Source organism: Ruditapes philippinarum, unplaced genomic scaffold (assembly GCF_026571515.1).
Source record: "Ruditapes philippinarum isolate M1 unplaced genomic scaffold, ASM2657151v2 ctg1174_1_1_1_1, whole genome shotgun sequence".
In the NCBI taxonomy this organism is placed as follows: Eukaryota; Metazoa; Mollusca; class Bivalvia; order Venerida; family Veneridae; genus Ruditapes; species Ruditapes philippinarum.
The window spans coordinates 83,410-108,685 of record NW_026863112.1 but is presented as its reverse complement, the minus strand read 5'-3'; the positions used below and the strand labels follow the sequence as shown (position 1 = coordinate 108,685).

Here is a 25,276-nt window from a genome sequence, read left to right as displayed (position 1 = left end):
TAATAATTTGTGTTTATTTGAAATATATATAAACTGGGTTAAGGAAGGAATGGTCTTTCTTAACTATTTTATGTTGATTTAGTAGAAGTGCCATAATTACTCACTTATTTCATAACTAATTTCTGTAATGGAATTACCCTGGTGAGAAGTTTAAAAAAAAAATCTGTCCATTATCATTTAAGTGCTAAAATTTTGGCAGCCAATACCATAGTATCATCTTACCTGGTGAGTTAATTAAAGGCCCATTATGCCTGGGAAATGCGTTAATTTTTATTTCCCAAAACCTTTATTATTTTTGCTGTCTGAAAAGTTACTTATTGGCCTGAACCATTCAAATTATTTTTTGTCCAATAGGATTGCAGTATTTCAAATGAATCGTAACACATTTACTTTGGTAAATCGGCAAACTGTTAATCAGTCTAGTAAATTGACTGTTTCTGACAATTTAAATCACTATGCCAGTTAAAATTTATTAGTACATATTTACAAAATTAAATTGGTCGCGCGGCTGTGCCGCACCTGACCAATTAAATTTTGTAAATACATACTAATAAACTTTAACCTATACATAATTATTCTATTATACACTATATATCTTTAACAATTTATTTCCTTCTGAATTAAAGTGCTATCTGAAATGTTATTATTTTCTATGCAGTTGATGACATAATGTTGAAATATTTATTACTATTTATCAATTTTTTAACATGAAATTGTGCAGTTATATGTAGACATGTTTCACTTGTAATAACTAACTAAACTTGTAAGTTCGCCACTAGAAATGAATAATCATGTTTCACTACCAAAACCTGTATTGTTTTTATTATTTCTGAGCATTTACGTAGGTTTTTATGACATGTTCGGATCTAAAAAGAATTTTGTCAGCAAAAAATTGACAATTAGATACAATGCTGTGGCTTGACATTTGCATTACAAAATTATCAACTCTCATGTTTAAACTTACACTTACATTTCAATGATGAATAAAGATATTGCAGTGGTGTATTACTAACTTAGAAATTACGCATTTTTAAACAGGGTATCACTAATTGATGCAATTGCTAATAAGTTGATTATATATGAAAACGTCCCTTGAAAGAATGGTCCATTTTATCATATGACATTGAAAAAGTTCAGATAATACATACAGGAATCAAAATAAAAAGAATAATTTATAGCAATAGAAATTTGTAGTTATATGTTTAGTATTTAGATTGTGGGTGCGTGTGTACTGGCTTTGTGGGTGCGTGTGTACTGGCATAATAATTAAAAGCACAAGTGTTAATGCGTTATAATGCAATTTGATAGCTTAGTCCCATTCAACTCTTGTACTAAAATATACACTGTACAAAAATATGTTGTATAATACTGTGAACAAACTATATCTAAATGTATATTTAAAGATCATTATCAGAGTTTCCATGCTTTAGAAAAATAATAGTAGATATTATATATATGAAATTGTATACAAAAATTTAATTATAGTTATTTATATATATTTGCAAAAATATGCTGGTTTTATTAAACATGGCTAGTTTTATTTAACAATTACATGTACATGTATGTGACTTTATTAACGATAAACTATCATTTCTATACATATATAAGCATGTACATGTATAAGCAATATGTATTGATGACTACTGGCATGCGAGCAGTTCCCGTACAGAAGCAGTACCCGTATTTTTAGCTCACCTGTCACAAAGTGACAGGGTGAGCTTTTGTGATCGCTTTTCGTCCGGCGTCCGTCCGTCCGTCCGTCCGTCGTCCGTCCGTCGTCCGTCCGTAAACTTTTGCTTTAAATGACATCTCCTCATAAACCACTGAGCCAATTTCATCCAAACTTCACAGGAATGTTCCTTTGGTGGTCACCTTTAAAAATTGTTCAAAGAATTTAATTCCATGCAGAACTCTGGTTGCCATGGCAACCGAAAGAAAAATCTTTAAATATCTTCTTTTAAACAACCCTAAGAGCTAGAGCTTAGATATTTGGCATGAAACATCTTCTAATGAGTGTCTACCAAGTTTGTTCAAATAAAAGCCCTGGGGTCAAAATTGGCCCCGCCCCGGGTGGTCATTGATTAACCCTATATACATATAGTAAAAACTTAAAAAATCTTCTTTTAAAGAACTGTAAGAGCTAGAGCTAAGATATTTGGCAATGGAACATCTTCTAGTGAGTGTCTACCAAGTTTGTTCAAATAAAAGCCCTGGGGTCAAAATTGGCCCCGCCCCGGGGGGTCATTGATTTTCCCTATATGCATATAGTAAAAACTTAAAAAATCTTCTTTTAAAGAACTGTAAGAGCTAGAGCTTAGATATTTGGCATGAAACATCTTCTAGTGAATGTCTACCAAGTTTGTTCAAATAAAAGCCCTGGGGTCCAAATTGGCCCCGCCCCAGGGGGTCATTGATTTTCCCTATATGCATATAGTAAAAACTTAAAAAATCTTCTGTTAAAGAACCCAAAGAGCTAGAGCTAAGATATTTGGCATGAAACATCTTCTAGTGAATGTCTACCAAGTTTGTTCAAATCAAAGCCCTGGGGTCAAAATTGGCCCCGCCCTGGGGGGTCATTGATTTTCCCTATATGCATATAGTAAAAACTTAAAAAATCTTCTTTTAAAGAACCGTAAGAGCTAGAGCTTAGATATTTGGCATAAAACATCTTCTAGTGAATGTCTACCAAGTTTGTTCAAATAAAAGCCCTGGGGTCCAAATTGGCCCCGCCCCAGGGGGTCATTGATTTTCCTTATATGCATATAGTAAAAACTTAAAAAATCTTCTTTTAAAGAACCCAAAGAGCTAGAGCTAAGATATTTAGCATGAGACATGTTCTAATGGGTGTCTACCAAGTTTGTTCAAATAAAAGCCCTGGGGTCAAAACTGGCCCCGCCCCGGGGGTCATTGATTTTCCTTATATACATAAGCAAAAACTTGAAAATCTTCTTTGAAAAAACCCAAATAACTAGAGTTTAGATATTAAGCATGAAACATCTTTAAGTAAATATCTACAAAGTTTGTTCAAATAAAAGCCCAGGGGTCAAAACTGGCCCTGCCCGAGGGGTGTCATTGTTTTTAACTATATGTGTATAGTAAAAACTTAAAAATCTTCTTTTAAAAAACCCAATGAGCTAGAACTTAGATGTTTTGCATGAAACATCTTCTTATGGGTATCTACCAAGTCTGTTCAAATAAAAGCCCTTGGGTAAAAATTGGGCCGAGGGGGGGGGGGGGCTATATACAGGTGAGCGACCTCAGGGCCATCATGGCCCTCTTGTTCATTTAAACGCTTGATTTTTACTTGCATTCTTCAAAAATTCATTTCAAATCAAGCAGATACATAAACGAGACAAAATCTAAGTGTCAGTTCAGCAGTACGTATATAAAGTCACATTTTAAATCACTTTCACCTGTGCGTCGTCAAAACGTGACCTTGTTTTCCCTGGGGGATTCCGTCCTTGCGCGCATGCGCAAAAATACTTACACGTGAGGCTTATTAAAGGGTTTTCCACTAATACCACCTGTTTACAAATAAGTAGACAATGTGATGAAAACTTGTTTAATTATCAGAATGTTGACCAATATTACTATATGTAATAATTTTATGGCTTTGATGCGTAAAATATCATGCATACAAGCATGCTATTGCATGTGAATGCGTTGGGGGTAACGGTACCGGTTAATAGATACCCGCGTTTAGTCTACGCTCTATTTCCTGAATTACATCTATTTATCTCTTAGATAATGGTCTGTTCAACAATTGTAAATGAAAAATAGGTCCGATATAATAAAATTGTATAATTATAATGGGTTAGATTTTATGTACGGGAACTACTTCTCTTCATACAAAATAATTGATAATTTCGGTACCCCATATGAGGCCTCATAAGTAAGGGTTATTCTATATTTAGAACATGATGGAATTTCCACGATTTGTGTGACGAGCCGAATATTGATGTGTAACATTCAAATTTTGGTGAGTGAGCGTAATAAAAAATAATGTTTAAGTAACTATGATTTTTGTACGGGAACTGCTCGCATGCCAGTATATACATGAAGATTTAGATTCTTATGATAAAAAGTATTAGTTGAACACAATCAAATAATTAGTAATTACTGGTATATATTTAGTTCTTGTGTTATCAGAAATGTGGAAGTATATCCATGAAATGTTCGGCATAAGTTAGCGGTTGCCTAGTGGTTATAATGTCTGGGTCTCAACCCTGGGTTTGAGTCTGACTAATGTTACATACACATTTCTTCAACTGACACCAGTGCTAGATAGTTCCAGGACACAGGAAAGATAGTGAATAAAATAAGCATGTTTAAACTAAACAATGTTTAGAGGGCCTTTGAAGTATCCTCTGTTAGACTCTCATTTGAACAAGCCTCGATTTTTTTTCACAGTTAATGAAAAACTCTTAATTTGTATGAGAGACAAACTAAATGTTTTGTAAGATTTTTTTTTTCTACTGTTGATGCCTGTATTAATAATAAACTAATGTTGAAATATGGAATCGCATCAAATTTAGATATACCATCTTTGGTAACATGGGTACTGGTGCACTCTTCACTTGTAATTTGCTGAAGTCTGACGATAAGATTTACTGGATATATGATTATTGAATTGTGTCTTGAAGTTTTATGCATGGAAAGTTCTGTTGCCCTGTAGTTTTTCTAGGTTTATTTTTCTTTGTGTGATTTTTCCCCCTCTTAATCAATTAATGCCATTGTAAAATTTTGAATTTTAATGACATAGATGTTGAAACTAATATACATTCCATTTTAATTGAAAAAAAAGTATATGGTTGTATGATCTTTTTTTCTTGTATAAATGCATAAGATATTTGTTGTCATTTTTTAGCTCACCTGTCACAAAGTGACAGGGTGAGCTTTTGTTATCGCTTTTCGTCCGTCCGTCCGTAAACTTTTACTTTAAATGACATCTCCTCATAAACCACTAAGCCAATTTCATCCAAACTTCACAGGAATGTTCCTTTGGTGGTCACCTTTAAAAATTGTTCAAAGAATTTAATTCCATGCAGAACTCTGGTTGCCATGGCAACCGAAAGAAAAAACTTTAAATATCTTCTTTTAAAAAACCATAAGAGCTAGAGCTTAGATATTTGGCATGAAACATCTTCTAGTGAGTGTCTACCAAGTTTGTTCTTGGGGCCTATATACAGGTGAGCGACCTCAGGGTCATCATGGCCCTCTTGTTTGTTTTTGTGGGGGTCGGGGAAGAGGAAAAAATGGCTGAATTACATTATGTAGTTCGGATTACAAATTTTTATTGAACCCAGAACTACTGGACTTGGTAGCTTTAAGCCTTCTGAAATTGTGTAAAAGATTTTGCTCCAATTTGTAACAGTCCAATAAAATTTTAAGGCAATTAAGGTTGCTGGTAACCTATTTTGCATGCATTTTTCCCTATAAACATAGGATCCAAAGTGTTAGTAAAATATGCAATAAAATCACTGTTGACCATCTATTTCTAGACATGTGACATATTCATTTTAAAAGCGCTGAAAATAAGTGCTGTCAGAAACAAATCAGGCACAATTTAGCTTGTTATCAGGTATGGCAACATTTATTTTTTGAGGTTGTGTTAGAACTGAAATAATATATCCCCAGAGGTGATTTTATCACTGTTATTCGGATGTGCAGCATTATTTCACGAGGGCTGCAACAAAGGCTAGCAGCCCTCATAATACAATTCTTTGCATCCAGTTAATAGTGATGTTACTTTGCGAAAAAATCACTGTTCTAAATATATTATTTTTTTAATAATATAAGCTACTGTTAATCAATAATGCAGTAATGACAGTGGTTATGAAGAAATACTACATATAATTGTAATTTTTTTGCGTCATGTTTTTTTAAAAAAAATAATTTATTATCAAGAAAGCATGTTGTTTATTAATACCCACTGTTTTATTTTCATTTTAGGTATGATATATACATATACAATTTAGAGTTATATATGTTATGGATATTCAATCATGTGCGCACATTTTTATGTATGAATTGTTTTAAGATTGTGACAAAACGGCATGTAAAAATCAATACATTTTGATATATAGCTTGGTTTTCTTTTTTTTACTGTATCCTACCATGGGCTCTCATTCAATTTTAGGAGTACTAAAATCCTTTAGTTCAGGAAAATACCGGACAAAACTTTTACCTATGCATATTTTTGTTTGCTTTTGATTGGGTTTTACGTCGCACCAACACAGTACAGGTCATAACTCACATGACCACTAAGAACTTTACCGGTGGAGGAAGACCTTGTGTGCCCCTCTGGATTACGGACCTTTCTGGTTTTTCGTAGCAGAACATTTAGCCACACCTTTTCTATTCATTGCTAGGTCAACTGCTCACAAACAGTATCACAAATATAAGCACATGTTCTTTTGTGCAGACCAGGTCAACCAGTGACTATGTATTATCTCAGTGTAGCAAACTGGATAACAAGTTAGCCAATTTACATAAAATTGTAAACACTGTAAAGGTCCGTTTCAGGCACAAACAGGCAACTGAGTAGAATCACTGACGTATCTTAAGCTAGACCTTTATTTATTAAAAAAGCATTGCAAAGCCTGTGTCTTTTTACAACTAACTGCTAAGCCTATTTAAGACACACATTTTGGACAGAAAACTCAATACAAGGAATTTCATCAAGATAAGAAAATTCTGTTGTATGAAGTCAAATTTCAAAACCCTGACAAATACACTGTCACTTCTACTGTGATAACATGCAGCTTAATTTTGCTTTTTCAGAGAAGGGAAAAAATAAAATAAAATGTTGGGTGATTTTGTTCATATTTGTTGAAAATCTTATAATCATTTGTTGAAGTAACTTTGGTGTAGAACATACAAAATGTGATCAAAATATATATAATTATTATTCTGTTTGTACACGGGACTTGGTGAACACAACAATTTATTATGTGGCCTTAACTTACACATATCGTAATAGGAAAACAATTTGAAGCTAGATAAAATTCATAAAGGAAACTTTGATTGTGTATTTATGTGAGAAAAGTGTTTGTTTGTTTTAATATTTGTTTGTTTCATTTTACGCCTTTTCCAATAGTATTTCAGTCATATAGGCGGGTAGTTTCCTAACCATCGTTCCTGGAGAGTTACACCAGTACTAGACTACCTTCCTCCATGCTAAACTACCAAAGTGAGAAAAGTGTAAACTTCACAACAGATTATTCACTAACAGGTAAGGTCATCTTTTTAACCAGTAAGTGTAACTTAATAAACATTTAAAAAGAGTAAAATAACAACACAAAATGAAAGTTTCCGTAATGCTTTTATGCCTCAATCGTCATTTTTTAGATTTTTTTTGATTTTTTTCCTTTTCAGAAAGGAAATACCATTAACTAGCTCTTTTTATTTTCTTCTAAAAATTGAAATACCATTAACTAGTTCATATAAAACACTTGTCAATTCAAGATTAAGCATTGCAATGTCATGGCCACATATTGAGAGCCCTAGATAATTTCACACTTTAATATCTTCCTAAAGTTCAGAATAATTTTCATCATTTTTTCTCACATCAACTATCACTTTCCTCCTGATACATGATTGTTTTGTCACTCATTTGAAATAAGTCTTCATGGTATATATCTTCTGGTAATGGTTCGGTAACGTCATCCGGATAAAATGTTGGCATAGACACCTGTCGACCAGCTTCAATCATTTTCTTTCTGATATGAGGTTTGGTGCTGTCGTATATACGTACAAAGCTGTGGATAGGGCCTGGTGTGCCAGTGCTTACGTACAGAATGTTATACTTGGTGTTAATTCTCCAAATCTGCAAATTGATTAAATAACAATACATATAAATAGAATTTTGAGTGTGAGATAATAACTTAATCATGAAATACTGAAGACAAAAAAACAACATAAGCAAACATTGAAGGTCGAGTGTGAAAAAGTATCTTAATCGTTAAAGTATAACAAAAACCCACCAACTTTATTGTAAATTGTTGAAATATCTAGTTTTCAACATCATTTTTGTAGTTTGTTCTTTAACCCCTTAGTTTAGCCATGTCACCAGTGCAGACCATGTGCCATCTTATCTGAATATGTCTATTTTTATGTTTATTGAAGGCCTTGTTGATAATAAGATTTTGCATTATAAGTGTTATATCTAATGCTTTGATGTATTGTCTTAATAAGCTACTATTGTTAAATAAAGAGTTTATTATTATTATGGTCCAAACTTTCCTTCTGTATTTTTCAGTTAAAACTTATTTGAAATTTTCCCTAAAAAGGATGATGGTTAAGTCAAGATTGAAAGATGTACTAGTCCAGTTAAGATAATTAGTGTAGTAAGGGTTAAACCATCTGAAGTACATGTAATTTTCTAAAATCAGTCTAATATTTTTTAACAATTCTTATTACAAAGGGTGTCACAAAAGGCAGCCAGCTCTACTAAACTTAAATAGGATAGTGAAGGAATTTGAAACTAAGAAAAAATCAATTACATTAAGTATACAACTCTGAATTGTATTGATTTTTTAAACCTTACATGACTATAAATGAAAGTAAAAGCTTAGTAGAGAAGGAGGCAAAATTCTGCAATTGTGCTTTGCATAGCTCTAGTAACATTATCCCTGTTATAAAGGTCAGGTAATAAAGTTTATAGTGAATATCTTCAACAGTTTACGAGACAAGCAAATACTCTTAAGTCAAACAAAAAACTTGTTGTTGGAAAAGCTGTGCCCAGTAAAGGCACCATGGCATGTGATTGACAATGAAGTAGAGGAAACAAACATAAACAAACACTTTCTTATATGCTTAGTATGCCCAATTATTTAATAAAGCATCCATGAAAGAATGATAAAGATCATAATATATAATGACCGAACAAAACCATCAATGCACTATTTTGACATTCAAGTTCGCAGTCTGCTAGATGTCTTCCAATGACAAGTTGTCTTAATGTGCCTTAAAATTCATGCTTAGTTAAAGGGGTGATCCATAAGTTTTGTCGCTGCCTCGATTCCATAAAAACTTGATGTCAGTTTGATTTATCTTTTCTATATACTTATAATCAAATACAGTTTCAAATCTATTACAGTATATATAATTATATTAAATAACACAGATACAATTACAGTCATACCTTGAGATTTTTGGTAATTCTCCAATCACCACCCATTATACCTGGCATCTTCGTACCCTTGAACATACCTCGTTGTTTCTGTAATACAAATTTATCTGATACAATACATATTTGAAGATAGAAAATGACATCCCTTTAAGCAGTTAACAAAGACAGAAGGGCTATGATGTACTCAGATTGCTTACCTGTCCTAGGGTTTGCTAAACTGCCCTCAGAATGCTTACCTTGTGTCAAAAAATCCAAAAGAATTTAGGTACTTCAGTGGCTAGTGTTCTTTGGGGTTATATCACAGCATTACTTTAAAGCTTATATTGTAACTGATCAACTTTACTGGTGAAAGTAGACCATGGGTGCTCCTAAGTGCATTATTTCACGCTTAAGCGGACACCAGAGTGGAATATTCACACCTGTACAATAAAATGTTTTGGATGCCCTGTGACATAAGTATGTATATAATGTTTCAGGTGCTATGCGAGTGAAGGTTTAAAAATAAAAATGAGTGAAAGTTTCAAAAATGTGAGTGATTGATTAAAAAAAAACTTACGCCTGTAGATAATGATCCAGGTCTCCTATGAAATTTTGTAGCACCATGACTGGCAGGTCCACCTTTAAAACCAAATCTTTTCATCACACCTTGAAACCCATAATTTATCCTGTATTAAAAAAGAAGAACAAACGGAATTCAGATCAACAACAAAGGCTAAATTATACTGCAGTAATGATATGGCTAAATTATACTGCAGTAATGATATGGCTAAATTATACTGCAGTAATGATATGGCTAAATTATACTGCAGTAATGATATGGCTAAATCATACTGCAGTAATGATATAAATAGTAATTTTCCCTAATGAAATGCCCTTCATTTAGAAGCAAAGAGTTCAAACTCGGGAACATATGTTAAGATTTAAACAATAACAAATACAAAATAAATATTTCCATTCTATTTCATATGTTTACGCTCAGTTTCATAAAATTCTAATACACCACTTGTACAATATCGCTCAATATGTTAATTTTCCTTTTTTGAAGTAACAAATGGTCATAACTCAAAAGTGCATGTTCAGATTTTGATGATATTTAATGAAGATGATTTCCTTACTTCTTTTATACATTCTTGCCAAATTTCATTACAATTTAATCAGCAGCTTTTTTGCAGTCGACATTGTATTAAGAGACCACTCAAGGGACTGCCAAAAAGTGGTCTCTTAATAAAGTGGCCTCTCAATAGAATTCTGGAAAATTCGAGACTTTTTTATATTACAAGTCATAGATATAATAACATCTTTTTTTATAAAAACAAAAACTGTACAATATTATATATGTATTGCCGTTTCATAATTACATTTATGCCTTTCGTTTAAAAAAGTCATCAATATGTGTTTGTTTTTTTGTACAAATGTAATCTACGCTCATAAGACTATTAACAGGTCATTTTGACCTTGAAACAAAGCATATTGTCATATATTATTAATATGTTCATACACATCTACTAATCATACTTTAAAATCATCAGCCAGACGTCTAGATAATATTTCATGCAATGAGTTTTAAACTTCTTGATTTTTTTCAGCAAATACTTTTCACACTACCCCAAAATTTCAAAACATTAAAGTTTTAGAGATCTTAGATTATCATTATTTTTTTTTATTTTATTTTTATTTTTTTTCAAAGGGTCTATTTAATGGGGGTACTACATGTATTTATAAAGCATCAGATGAGCACCTACACCATCAGCAATGAAAGGTTCGGTTCTGTAATGTTTAGTCCACTACGTTTCACGATTTTATTTCGACTACAAACGATGGCATTTGCTATTTACTCAGACTCAATTTCATGCACGATTTCCTCATTCAATTTATCCGGTATTATTAGTTGTCTGTCATTTTCGTTCGTTCCAACGTCATTTTCGATTTGATTTTCTGGAAGGGAGGTCAATCTGAGCACATGATAAAACTGTGCCAATGCGGTGTTGTAATACGTTATTGCTCTGACAAAATATGTCACAATAAATATTACTATCGGAAAACTGTTTCTTTCTTTCCGATTTCGAAACGATTGCAATTGTTATTCAATTCGTTTTTAAACGACAATTATTTGTGATGGTCTGATTGACGGCCGTTTAATAGATACTTTAAGACCAATGACCATGAAAAATATTTGTTTGTATTCGCTAATTACACAGGTGCGAATGTCCGTAGGGACGATTGTTTGTCACGGCCGTTTAATATATACTTTAACACTGAATTTTGTACATTTGGGCCGACATTTAGTGGCCGCTGGCCGCGATATAAAATCGTCGTTTAATGGAATTAACTTATATAGTAAAAATCATCGGGAGGGATTTTATGCGGTCGCTTTATAAAAAAGTCGCTCAATAAAGGTGGACGCAAGTACGATGCCGACTGTATGGATCAATATCGCAATTTTCAATAACAAAAGCCACAACTCAAAAATCTTTGATTGGATTTTAATGAAACATTGTTACCCTTATTCTCCTAACCATTTGATCCTTCCTGCCAAAATTTAGGAAAATTGGACAACCCATTTCTATGATATAGCTTCGGATGGACAAAATGACTATTTGAAAATCCTCATTCCAATTACATCAGCGGGGTACAATAATTTTAATCACTTACGTTTTAGCTGATACGTCTACCATATCTCCAACTTTGAAATGCATCGCACTTAGTGGTGTGCCTGAAGATTATAAAAGACACCAAAGTCAGAAATGTCAAACTTCAGGATATCAAACATTCACAGGAACTTGAATCTAATTAAATACATTTTTTGGGCATCCGTGGCTGAGTGGTTAAGGTTGTTGACTTTTGCCTCTCACTGCCAAAGTTTTAGCCATTCAAGTGCCATTGGAATCTTTCATGTGAGAAAGCTATTAAACTTGCCAATGGAATGTTGTTGTGTCTACGCAGGTGCCTGTTTGTGCATGAAATAACTCAGAGAGTTGCTCTAAGAAAAAAAACACATTTTTTTTTGCTGGTTTGGTTTAAAACTTCATTGACTAATACAGAGAGTGGCTTTTTAAATCAGGCATATGCAGGCATTGTAAAGAACCACTGACATTTTACTTGTTAAAGTCAAATATCATTTTGACTTGCATTGTCAAAAGATACAATTTTTTTTGCACCCGGGACATAACATCCTATTTTGTCAGTTTGTTCAAAAGATGTATCAAAAAGTGGCCTATGGATTGATTATCTTTACTGGAGTTCCCAAACAAAAATCTTAAAATCTTATATAAAATTGAGCCGTTTCCAGATTACAATTTTTTGTTTTACAGAAAATCATTTTATATCTAATATCAGTATCATATAAATCAGTTATAAGTAACGAAAGCAATAAATTACTATAGTTTTAACTGGGTATGAGCATTTTCACATTCTCTGCATTATTATGAAATGATATTAGCCATACCTTCTTTACACTTTCAAATTGAACCTTATTTAATATCATTTAAATTGTATGTGTAATATTTTAAAACTTATAGGTTTACCTGGTTGGATTGCAGCATCTGGGGTTACAAAAAATCGTGTTAATTTTCTTTTTGGTGGCACGCCAGCTTCCATAAACAGATTATGATATTCCTTTGTATACTGGAAAATAACATTTATACATAAACAATGTTCCACTCTTCTCGATACTGGATAAAACACATTTTCTTAATAATGAGATAATTAGAATAAAAGGTCAGAGTAACCTTGACCTCTGAATATGAACATTGGCATGGCAGCCAGAACTAATAAAGATGTATCCATGTATCAAGTTTCAAAGTTATAATTGAAATTTATGACCAAAAATAAAAATCTAATAAAGAAAATTAACAAGGTCATTGTGACATTGACCTTTCGACCCAAGTATGGCATGTAGGATTCATCAAGGTGACTCTTAATTCATTTTGTACAAAGTTTGAATGTTCTTTGAAAATATTCACATTATACATGAATCTCCTTCTGACTTTAAAATGGGTGTGGCAGGTAGAAGTCACCAATGTTCATCTACATACAATATTTGAAGTTCTTAGGTCAATGAACTTTGAACCTTGATCTTTGATTTGAAAATGATTGTCATGTAGAACTTGTGTATCCCCAATATATAATAGCTTTGTAAGTATTGAAGTAAATGACCATTAATGAAAACTTATATAAGAATGCAAACCAATGCCAACAAGTGGGTCATATCAATATATCTGCTATTTTCTATGAAAGGTGGAGCTTTTTTTTAGTTGGGTTTTACATCTCACCAACACAGTATAGGTCATATGGCGACTGTCCAGCTTTACTGTGAGGAAGACCTCAAGTTCTGTTCTGCGCATTATTTCAGGGACAAACAAGCACCCGAGTAGAACCACAGACGTTCTGTAAGCTAGCTGGATAGCTTCCTCACATGAAACAATCCAAAGTCCCTCCCGGGATTCCGACCCACAGCGGTAAGGGGCAAGTGGTTTGAAGTCAACAAATTTACTTTAGACTACAACATAAGCTTACATGCCACGGCAAATCACTCATAGCTCCAACCACAACTGATCCTACATTTTTACTGTAACCAGGTAAATATCCCGCAGATTTCTGGTATTCTTCAGGAGGTGTGTATCGTATCACATGATTATCTACAATCTTAAACAAAAATACATGTATATTATAAGTTATACAGATTTTTGACAGGTTATAAGGCCCTACTTAAAATGGTTGTTTGGAATATATTGCAAACAACTATTTATATACTGTCATATAACATGTCAGTAATATTTATTATAAATTTATTATAGAGCAAACTCTCTTTTTTAGAGAAAAAAGTAAAATTTCTTCATAAATAGACTGCAGCCATATATATAAAGCTATATAAACATTACAATAATCCAATCAAAAGTGACGCTACAAACGTGCAGTAATATAACTTCACTTATGACTTATCGCTGAATAATCTTTATGTGTTAAAATAAAACTTGGGGTAAAATAAAACAGATCAAATGGCTGCATAAGGAAATAAAATTGTTTAAGCACCCAGACTTTTAAGGCAAAGTTTAATTCTAAGATGAAATCAACACAAGCACCGCCGTACATGACCTAAGTCAAATTTGCTTGAAAAAACTAAAGCAATATTTCAAAATTGGGGAATAGGCCCTTTCTTGGAATTTGTACAATTACATAATTGTTCAGATGGAATTTGGAATATCAATTGCACTGATGGATTCTCCGTCAAAGCTAAAAATGTGGTCTTAGAAATAAGATAATAGTCTTACAATAATGATAATGATCTTAAAATGAGGATTATGGTCTTATATGAGGATAATGATCTTACAATAAGAACAATGGTCTAACAATAATAATAATGGTCATATATGAGGATAATGATCTTACAATGAGGATAATGATCTTATAATAAGGATAATGGTCTTACAATGAAGAGTATGGTCTTATATGAGAATAATGATCTTACAATAAGGATAATGATTTTACAATAAGGATAATGGTCTTACAATGAGGATTGTGGTCTTATATGAGGATAATGATCTTACAATAAGGATAATGGTCTTACAATGAGGATTGTGGTATTATATGAGAATAATGATCTTACAATAAGGATAATGATCTTACAATAAGGATAATGGTCTAACAATAATAATCATAATGGTCTTATATGAGGAAAATGATCTTACTATAAGGATAATGGTCTTACAATAAGGAGTGTGGTCTTCTATGAGGATAATGATCTTACAATAAGGATAATGGTCTTACAATGAGGATTGTGGTCTTATATGAGAATAATGATCTTACAATAAGGATTATGGTCTTACAATAAGGATTATAGTATCACAAAAAGGATAATGGTCTTATATGACAATAATGGTCTTGCAATAAGGATAATGGTTATACAATAATGATAACAGGGAAAAGATAATTGTTGGTCTCTATGACCTTTACCAAATCAATATAAAGTAAGTTCAGGGACATATCTAAAAGTGTAAGTATGTTATTATGCATGGTTCATCAATCAATATTATGTGTATACTGGCATGCGAGCAGTTCCCGTACAGAAGCAGTACCCGTATTTTTCATTTTAACGCTTGATTTTTACATGCATTCTTCAAAAATTCATTTCAAATCAAGCAGATACATAAACGAGACAAAGTCTAAGTGTCAGTTCGGCAGTACGTATAAAAAGTCTCATTTTAAATCACTTTCACCTGTGCGTTGTCAAAACGTGACCTTGTTTTATCTGGGGGATTCCGTCCTTGCGCGCACGCGCAAGCATACTTACACGTGAGGCATGTTAAAGGGTTTTCCACTAATACCACCTGTTTACAGATAAGAAGGCAATGTGATAAAAACTTGTTTAATTATCAGAATTTTGACCAATATTACTATATAAAACAATTTTATGGCTTTGATGCGTAAAATATCATGCATACAAGCATGCCATCGCATGTGAATGCGTTGGGGGTAACGGTACCGGGTAATTGATACACGCGTTTAGTCTACTTTCTATTTCCTGAATTACATCTATTTATCTCTTAGAAAATGGTCTGTTCAACAATTATAAATGAAACAAGAGGGCCATGATGGCCCTGGATCGCTCACCTGACACAACCGCATCCAAGCAATGTCTTAAACAAGCATCATGACCAAGTTTGATGCGACTGAGTCAAACATGTGACCTCTAGTGTGTTATAAAGATTTTTCCATATTTGGGCAATGTGACCTAATTTTTGACTGGACACGACCCATATTCAAACTTGACCTAGAAATCATCAAAACAACCTTCCTGACCAATTTCCAGGAAATTTGGATCAAAACTGCAGCCACTAGAGTGTTAAAAAGATTTTTCTATTTTTAGCTCCTGTGACCTAGTTTTTGACCAGACATGACCAATCTTAGCACTTGACCCAGAAAACATCAAAACAACATTCTTGACAAATTTCCAGAATATTTGGATAAAAACTGCAGCCACTAGAGTGTAAACAAGCTTTTTCTATTTTTAGCTCCTGTGACCTAGTTTTTGACCGGAGATAACCCATCTTCGAACTTGACCTAGAAATCATCAAAACAACCTTCCTGACAAATTTCCAGAATATTTGGATGAAAACTGCAGCCACTAGAGTGTTAACAAGCTTTTTCTATTTTTAGCTCCTGTGACCTAGTTTTTGACCGGAGATGACCCATCTTCGAACTTGACCTAGATATCATCAAAACAACCTTCCTGACAAATTTCCAGAATATTTGGATGAAAACTGCAGCCCCTAGAGTGTTAACAAGCTTTTTCTATTTTTAGCTCCTGTGACCTAGTTTTTGACCGGAGATGACCCATCTTCGAACTTGACCTAGATATCATCAAAACAACCTTCCTGACAAATTTCCAGAATATTTGGATGAAAACTGCAGCCACTAGAGTGTTAACAAGCTTTTTCTATTTTTAGCTCCTGTGACCTAGTTTTTGACCTGAGATGACCCATCTTCGAACTTGACCTAGAAATCATCAAAACAACCTTTCTGACAAATTTCCAGAATGTTTGGATGAAAACTGCAACCATTAGAGTGTTAACAAGCTTTTTCTATTTTTAGCTCCTGTGACCTAGTTTTTGACCAGACATGACCCATCTTCGAACTTGACCTAGAAATCATTAAAACAACCTTCCTGACAAATTTCCAGAATATTTTAATCAAAACTGCAGCCACTAGAGTGTTAACAAGCTTTTTCTATTTTTAGCTCCTGTGACCTAGTTTTTGACCGGAGATAACCCATCTTCGAACTTGACCTAGAAATCATCAAAACAACCTTCCTGACAAATTTCCAGAATATTTGGATGAAAACTGCAGCCACTAGAGTGTTAACAAGCTTTTTCTATTTTTAGCTCCTGTGACCTAGTTTTTGACCGGAGATAACCCATCTTCGAACTTGACCTAGAAATCATCAAAACAACCTTCCTGACAAATTTCCAGAATATTTGGATGAAAACTGCAGCCACTAGAGTGTTAACAAGCTTTTTCTATTTTTAGCTCCTGTGACCTAGTTTTTGACCGGACATGACCCATCTTCGAACTTGACCTAGATATCATCAAAACAACCTTCCTGACAAATTTCCAGAATATTTGGATGAAAACTGCAGCCACTAGAGTGTTAACAAGCTTTTTCTATTTTTAGCTCCTGTGACCTAGTTTTTGACCGGACATTACCCATCTTCCAACTTGACCTAGATATCATCAAAACAACCTTCCTGACAAATTTCCAGGATATTTGGATAAAAACTGCAGCCACTAGAGTGTTGACAAGATTTTTTATATTTTATGCTCCTGGGACCTAGTTTTTGACCAGAGATGGCCCATATTCAAACTTGACTTGAAATCATCAAAACAACCTTCCTGACCAATTTCAAGGATATTTTGATCAAAACTGCAGCCACTAAAGTGTTAAGAAGATTTTTCTATTTTTAGCTCCTGTGACCTAGTTTTTGACCGGAGATAACCCATAATCGAACTTGACCCAGAAATCATCAAAACAACCTTCTTGACGAATTTCCAGAATATTTATTATCTAAACTGCAGCCACTAGAAGTGTTAACAAGCTTTTCTATTTTTAGCTCCTGTGACCTAGTTTTTGACCGGAGATGACCCATCTTCGAACTTGACTTAGATATCATCAAAACAACCTTCTTGACAAATTTCCAGAACATTTAGATGAAAACTGCAGCCATTAGAGTGTTAACAAGCTTTTTCTATTTTTAGCTCCTGTGACCTAGTTTTTGACCTGAGATGACCCATCTTCGAACTTGACCTAGAAAATCATCAAAACAACCTTTCTGACAAATTTCTAGAATATTTGGATGATAACTGCAACCATTAGAGTGTTAACAAGCTTTTTCTATTTTTAGCTCCTGTGACCTAGTTTTTGACCAGACATGACCCATCTTCGAACTTGACCTAGAAATCATTAAAACAACCTTCCTGACAAATTTCCAGAATATTTTAATCAAAACTGCAGCCACTAGAGTGTTAACAAGCTTTTTCTATTTTTAGCTCCTGTGACCTAGTTTTTGACCGGTGATAACCCATCTTCGAACTTGACCTGAAAATCATCAAAACAACCTTCCTGACAAATTTCCAAAATATTTGGATGAAAACTGCAGCCACTAGAGTGTTAACAAGCTTTTTCTATTTTTAGCTCCTGTGACCTAGTTTTTGACCGGTGATAACCCATCTTCGAACTTGACCTGAAAATCATCAAAACAACCTTCCTGACAAATTTCCAAAATATTTGGATGAAAACTGCAGCCACTAGAGTGTTAACAAGCTTTTTCTATTTTTAGCACCTGTGACCTAGTTTTTGACCGGACATGACCCATCTTCCAACTTGACCTAGATATCATCAAAACAACCTTCCTGACAAATTTCCAGAATATTTGGATGAGAACTGCAGCCACTAGAGTGTTAACAAGCTTTTTCTATTTTTAGCTCCTTTGACCTAGTTTTTGACCGGACATTACCCATCTTCCAACTTGACCTAGATATCATCAAAACAACCTTCCTGACAAATTTCCAGAATATTTGGATGAAAACTGCAGCCACTAGAGTGTTAACAAACTTTTTCTATTTTTAGCTCCTGTGACCTAGTTTTTGACCGGAGATGACCCATCTTCGAACTTGACCTAGATATTATCTAAGCAACCTTCCTGACAAATTTCCAGAATATTTGGATGAAAACTGCAGCCACTAGAGTGTTAACAAGCTTTTTCTATTTTTAGCTCCTGTGACCTAGTTTTTGACCAGACATGATCCATCTTCAAACTTGACCTAGATATCATCTAAACAACCTTCCTGACAAATTTCCAGAATATTTGGATGAAAACTGCAGCCTATAGAGTGTTAACAAGCTTTTTCTATTTTTAGCTCCTGTGACCTAGTTTTTGACCAGACATGACCCATCTTCGAACTTGACCTAGATAAAATCAAAACAACCTTCCTGACAAATTTCCAAAATATTTGGATGAAAATTGCAGCCACTAGAGTGTTAACAAGCTTTTTCCATTTTTAGCTCCTGTGACCTAGTTTTTGACCAGACATGATCCATCTTCAAACTTGACCTAGATATCATCTAAACAACCTTCCTGACAAATTTCCAGAATATTTGGATGAAAACTGCAGCCTATAGAGTGTTAACAAGCTTTTTCTATTTTTAGCTCCTGTGACCTAGTTTTTGACCGGAGATGACCCATCTTTGAACTTGACCTAGAAACCATCAAAACAACTTTCCTGACAAATTTCCAGAATATTTGGATGAAAACTGCGGCCACTAGAGTGTTAACAAGCTTTTTCTATTTTTAGCTCCTGTGACCTAGTTTTTGACCGGAGATGACCCATCTTCGAACTTGACCTAGATATCATCAAAACAACCTTCCTGACAAATTTCCAAAATATTTGGATGAAAACTGCAGCCACTAGAGTGTTAACAAGCTTTTTCTATTTTTAGCTCCTGTGACCTAGTTTTTGACCGGAGATGACCCATCTTCGAACTTGACCTAGATATCATTAAAACAACCTTCCTGACAAATTTCCAGAATATTTGTATGAAAACTGCAGCCTCTAGAGTGTTAACAAGCTTTTTCTATTTTTAGCTCCTGTGACCTAGTTTTTGACCCGAGATAACCCATCTTCGAACTCGATCTGTATTTCATTGAGACAAACATTCTGACAAAGTTTGATGATGATCCAATCAAAACTGTGACTGCTAGACTGTTAACAACCCAATTATTAGAGTGTTAACAAGCTTTTTCTATTTTTAGCTCGTGACCTAGTTTTTGACCAGAGATGACCCATCTTCGAACTTGACCTAGATATCATCAAAACAACCTTCCTGACAAATTTCCAGAATATTTGGATGAAAACTGCAGCCTCTAGAGTGTTAACAAGCTTTTTCTATTTTTAGCTCCTGTGACCTAGTTTTTGACCCGAGATAACCCATCTTCGAACTCGATCTGTATTTCATTGAGACAAACATTCTGACAAAGTTTGATGATGATCCAATCAAAACTGTGACTGCTAGACTGTTAACAACCCAATTGTTAGAGTGTTAACAAGCTTTTTCTATTTTTAGCTCGTGACCTAGTTTTTGACCAGAGATGACCCATCTTCGAACTTGACCTAGATATCATCAAAACAACCTTCCTGACAAATTTCCAGAATATTTGGATGAAAACTGCAGCCTCTAGAGTGTTAACAAGCTTTTTCTATTTTTAGCTCCTGTGACCTAGTTTTTGACCCGAGATAACCCATCTTCGAACTCGATCTGTATTTCATTGAGACAAACATTCTGACAAAGTTTGATGATGATCCAATCAAAACTGTGACTGCTAGACTGTTAACAACCCAATTGTTGACGACGAACGACGCACAACGCACGACGCACGACGCACGACGCACAACGCACGACGACGGACGCCGGACATAGCCCCATCACTATACCTCACCATGACCACTTCGTGGTCAGGTGAGCTAAAAAAGGACCGATATAATAAAATTGTATAATTATAATGGGTTAAATTTTATGTACGGGAACTACTTCTCTTCATACAAAATAATGGATAATTTCTGTACCCCATATGAAGCCTCATAACGAAGGGTTATTCTATGTTTAGAACATGATGGAATTTCCATGATTTGTGTGACGAGCCGAATATTGATGTGTAACATTCAAATTTTGGTGAGTGAGCGTAATAAAAAATAATGTTTAAGTAACTACGATTTTTGTACAGGAACTGCTCGCATGCCAGTATGGCTTAATTAGGTAACATTTACTTACTTGTATAAGTTCACATAAGAATTTTGTTCCGTCTTTTTTCCATTGTGCATGTACTCCAATCTTGACACCAAGTAGCCCTGTCCTCTTTGTTCTGTAATCAAATATAAATATTTATAAACACATATGTCCAAATGAACCAGTGATGGTTCAAGAAAGTATACTTTAAAGTGGCCTAAATAAAGCTTTCATCTCAATTAAACAAACAGTAGTCAGAGCAACAGATAAGCTGTAAAAGTGAATTGGGTATTACTCCATCATTTCCTCTGGAATTGGGTATCGGCTCCATTTAATTGGGTATTCCAAAACTCGATACCCTATGATTTCAAGATCAATTGGGTATTCAATTATGAAGATATGAATTTTATGGTTTCTATCAATAAAATTTAAACAATTTCAAAAAGAAAATAGGATTAACAATTTACTAGAACTTTTCACAATTGTTTTATTTTTTATATAAAATGCTCATGTTATATTTCATAATATTTTTAACAAGTTCGTTTTCTGACTGATTTTTGATTATTTACGACTATTTTGTTTCAAATCATTTTTCCTTTTGTACGACGCCATATTGCTTTCAAAGTGTCTATTGATACAGCTGGGACCTACTTATTGACAGTCTCTGCAAAATCAACGGTCTCTGCCTATGGGTACTGCATCCCTGCTGACATCATGGTAATCGGAACATGCTAATAAAAATTTGCAACCTGAGTAGACAAATCCACGGTCTCATGCTTTATTGATATGGCTTAGTCGTCTTTTGAGACCAGGGACCGTCGAAGACCGGAGACCGTTGATTAGTTAGCATTGATTCGGGAATATTCTGATAGCATGCATATCAATATAATTTGTCCAAAACTACAAGCGTACGACAAATTAATTTTGCGGTGATGAAAAATGACAATATGCAAGGGTTTTTAAGACAATTTGTGTATATTATTTTTTTTAATGGGTTTTGATATGCATTCTTAAAAAATCAATTGCGTATTTTATAAAATTAATTGCATAAATACGCACCTTATCTGTTGCTCTGAGTAGTATACTTAAACAAATTTCTACATACAATACTCTGCATGGGTACTGCATCTCTGCTGGCATCATGGTAATCAGAACATGCTATTAAAAATTTTGATAATTATGTTGCCACCTATTCACATTTGCAGATTGACCTAAATCTTACTTTTTTATCATTGACTTACACATTTGAGCACTTGTGTATTTACTTTTTTAGATACAATAGTTAATAACAGAGGCACTTAAGTAATTCTTTGTCTTTATTATACAAAGTTACACAAATATTTAGTACCCCAGTACCCAAGAGAACCAGCTTTTTTACATGAAATTAACAAGTATCTAAATTTACTGTGATCAATTAATCAAATTTTTCATTTAAGTAAATGGAGGAGGGGGTAAATAAAAAAAATTCTTTCACTTCTAGGGTGGATTCAACTCAATACAGGATTGGAGCAGTACCTCTAGACGCTTGCAGAAATCATGATCACAAAATACACAAATATTTTTTTATTTTGCAGATTCTTACATTTTTCATTAACGTATATAAATCGATGTGAAAAGATGAATTAGAAGTTATAAAGTTCATTCCATGAGGTGAAAAGGTTAGATTTTATCATTTAATCATTCAAGTGTCTTGTCTGTTATGTACCGGAATTTGGTACTTAGTGTGGTGACTGGTGCTCCAATCCTTTTTTTTTAATCTCACACATTTAGGGCAACAAGTATTTCTCTTACCTTATGTCCCATTCATTCCTTGGCCATGGTCCATCCTTGAGGGGACTTGAAAGATCTTTGTAGTAATCATGTACTGCCTCATCTAGAAATTCTTTATTCTCCGTGGACACATACTGAAAATGGTCTGATGTTCTTTTCTTTACAAGCCACGGGCAAGTTTCATTTTTCACTCTTGGTTTGTGACTGCGTTTACCTCTAGTCTGCTGATAACATAACAATGGCCTGGAAATAAAAAAAAATCTCTTTGAAAATAACTTCATGTATTGACCGGAAAGCGAAAGGTGCCGACCGTGATAAGAGAGTAATGTTTATCCAGTTTCTTGGTTTGTATTAGGCGCATTGATAGCAGGCTTATGGTTAAACAGGTAAAAGGATTGTGGTAATGGATTAAAGCCTACGATAATCAAATCAGCACTTTTTGACAGTACACAAAGTCTGGTGTCCTGTGGCATTTAGCACTGAACCTAAATTAGTTTGTGCCTAGTGCAGGTTGAGATAATTCAAATGCTGACACAGTATTAAATATTTTCTAATGGGAGGAGGGTGTGTGGAGTAGGGCTGTCATTGATGGAAAATTTTGTATCAATCAGATATATCGAGAGACAAATAGAGACAATATATCTACTTTGGCAGTAGATACAATGAAAAACATTTAAATATGTGTTATAAATTGGGATCAAATTGGTGTAATGCATGCTTGTATTAGACATTACAAATACTACAAACCAACATAAAGTTTGTTTTTTCTGGGGTTTTTTTTGCCACTAACAATTGAAAACGGAGTTTTAAATTAAAGTTTGCCAAGAATACTGGGAAAAAGTGACTTCTCTTATCAGGCAAAAAAGAAAGGTATATTCTATAACAGAAATAAATAAATCTTAGCTTGTATCAATATTTGAAAGTGTTTACAATATTGTATCGGATGAAGACTTTTTCTGACTTGGGTGTTTGAAAATCCAAGTGAGGACCCTAATTTAAACAGTTATTTAAATGAACCAGTATATATATATGAATTTGCCATCTCTGTTAATTTGTAACTGTGTGACAGCTACTAAAAGAACATCAAAGAAGCCGCAGACTTTAACAAGATGCACATAATGTTGGCATTAATGCATGCATTTTAATTTACTGGTCAATGTGACATTGCTTGTACTACATACTAACAAATTCATTTATATGGTTAGAGCCAATCAGGGTGTATACCCTTTTAACTCCTTGCACAGTTAATTGGAATGTTAACATCTGCAAATTACAGGGGCCAATAGCCTGAATAGGCCTTTATAATACGGGAAGTCAAAGTAACTCAATGGTAATACAGTGCTACAGATAAGCAGCGTATCTGCGTAATTACCCAATAATTTTGACCAATTTACCCAAATAAAATAAAATCTTTGCGTAATAAAAACGCAAATCAAAATATCAGTACCCAATTTGTTTTGATACTCTAGCGTATTTTCAATATCTTGGACCATAATTCACCTAGCAAAAACTGCCAAACAAATCCGAAAATAGCCTGTTTCCCTTTCTGTACTTTCGTTTTCCATTTGTTAACTGGGAACAATTGAGTAGACTGGTTATATTAAAGATATTTTTTCGCGGAAAAGCTTTATATACTTATGAGAGATAACTAAATAGCAGTCCAGACTGAGGTTTATTTACTTTCTGCTTCAACAAAATGGCGAAACGGGGCTGATAAAAATTAATTATTTCAATGCAGTCTAACAAAATATTTGGTTATTTCACCGAGCCAGATGTTGTAAAAAAATTGTTAAATGAACTTTTTAGACAATGTTTGTTTACAGTCTTTGTGTATATTGTTTCCGAGATCCTGGACAATATTTTGACCGATGCAAATCTATGCAAACCAATAAATTTTTCAATGATACCCAATTTTGTTTCTGTGTTACCCAATTGCTTGTCAAGTCCAGGGGTAAATACCCAATTAACTCAAAAGCTTATCTGTAGCTCTGGTAATAGGCGAGGTATTCCGATAACGGACAATCGCAACTTTTTAGATGAGTAATAAACATCGAGCGTTCTGAGTGAAAACAGAAGCAGTGTATAATTACCAAATGACACCTTTAAAACGGAAAAATAAACTATTTTTTAAACCGACTTCCCCGTAGAAAGGCTTAGCCTAACTTCATATTAAAGCCTATAAGTTGTGTTAACGGTGTAGTCAATCATCAGCAGTCATTGAGTTTCATCAGTCAAGTTATCATATGTTGTATACCAGACACTATAAAATAAACATTGCTGAGGTCGAATATATTTGTGTACAAAAAAAATAAGAAAAACAAACTTGACATTCAGCCACTTTTCGCGACATCTGTTGCATTTTAAAGCCAATCATATAAATGTTTACAAAATAAAATTTTGGCAAACCTAACTGCAACTGATGTCTGTTCCAGACAAAAGCTAAAATTCGACAAAAGTTGAGTATTTCCTAAATGCAGAAGACCTCTAGTAGCCATGCTTGACTTACTTACAACATGCAAAAATATAAAATTATAAGATTAACTATTCTAAGGTAAAATTAACAAATTGTGTGTAATAATAAAAAATTACTAGGCCCT

At 33.8% G+C, this 25,276-nt stretch overlaps 1 protein-coding gene across 1 annotated transcript; it reads right to left on the bottom strand.

The window, feature by feature from the left end:
• Positions 1-6,694: 6,694 nt before the first annotated feature.
• LOC132721165 (large ribosomal subunit protein uL3m-like) lies at positions 6,695-25,240 on the bottom strand. Its single transcript, XM_060705420.1, has 9 exons — positions 25,086-25,240; positions 22,701-22,922; positions 20,955-21,045; positions 13,649-13,777; positions 12,658-12,757; positions 11,786-11,846; positions 9,690-9,798; positions 9,146-9,223; positions 6,695-7,828 (listed from the first exon to the last, which is right to left on the bottom strand). Exons 1-9 carry the CDS (start codon positions 25,172-25,174, stop codon positions 7,571-7,573), a joined length of 1,137 nt encoding a protein of 378 aa, XP_060561403.1. The 5' UTR covers positions 25,175-25,240; the 3' UTR covers positions 6,695-7,570.
• Positions 25,241-25,276: the final 36 nt, after the last annotated feature.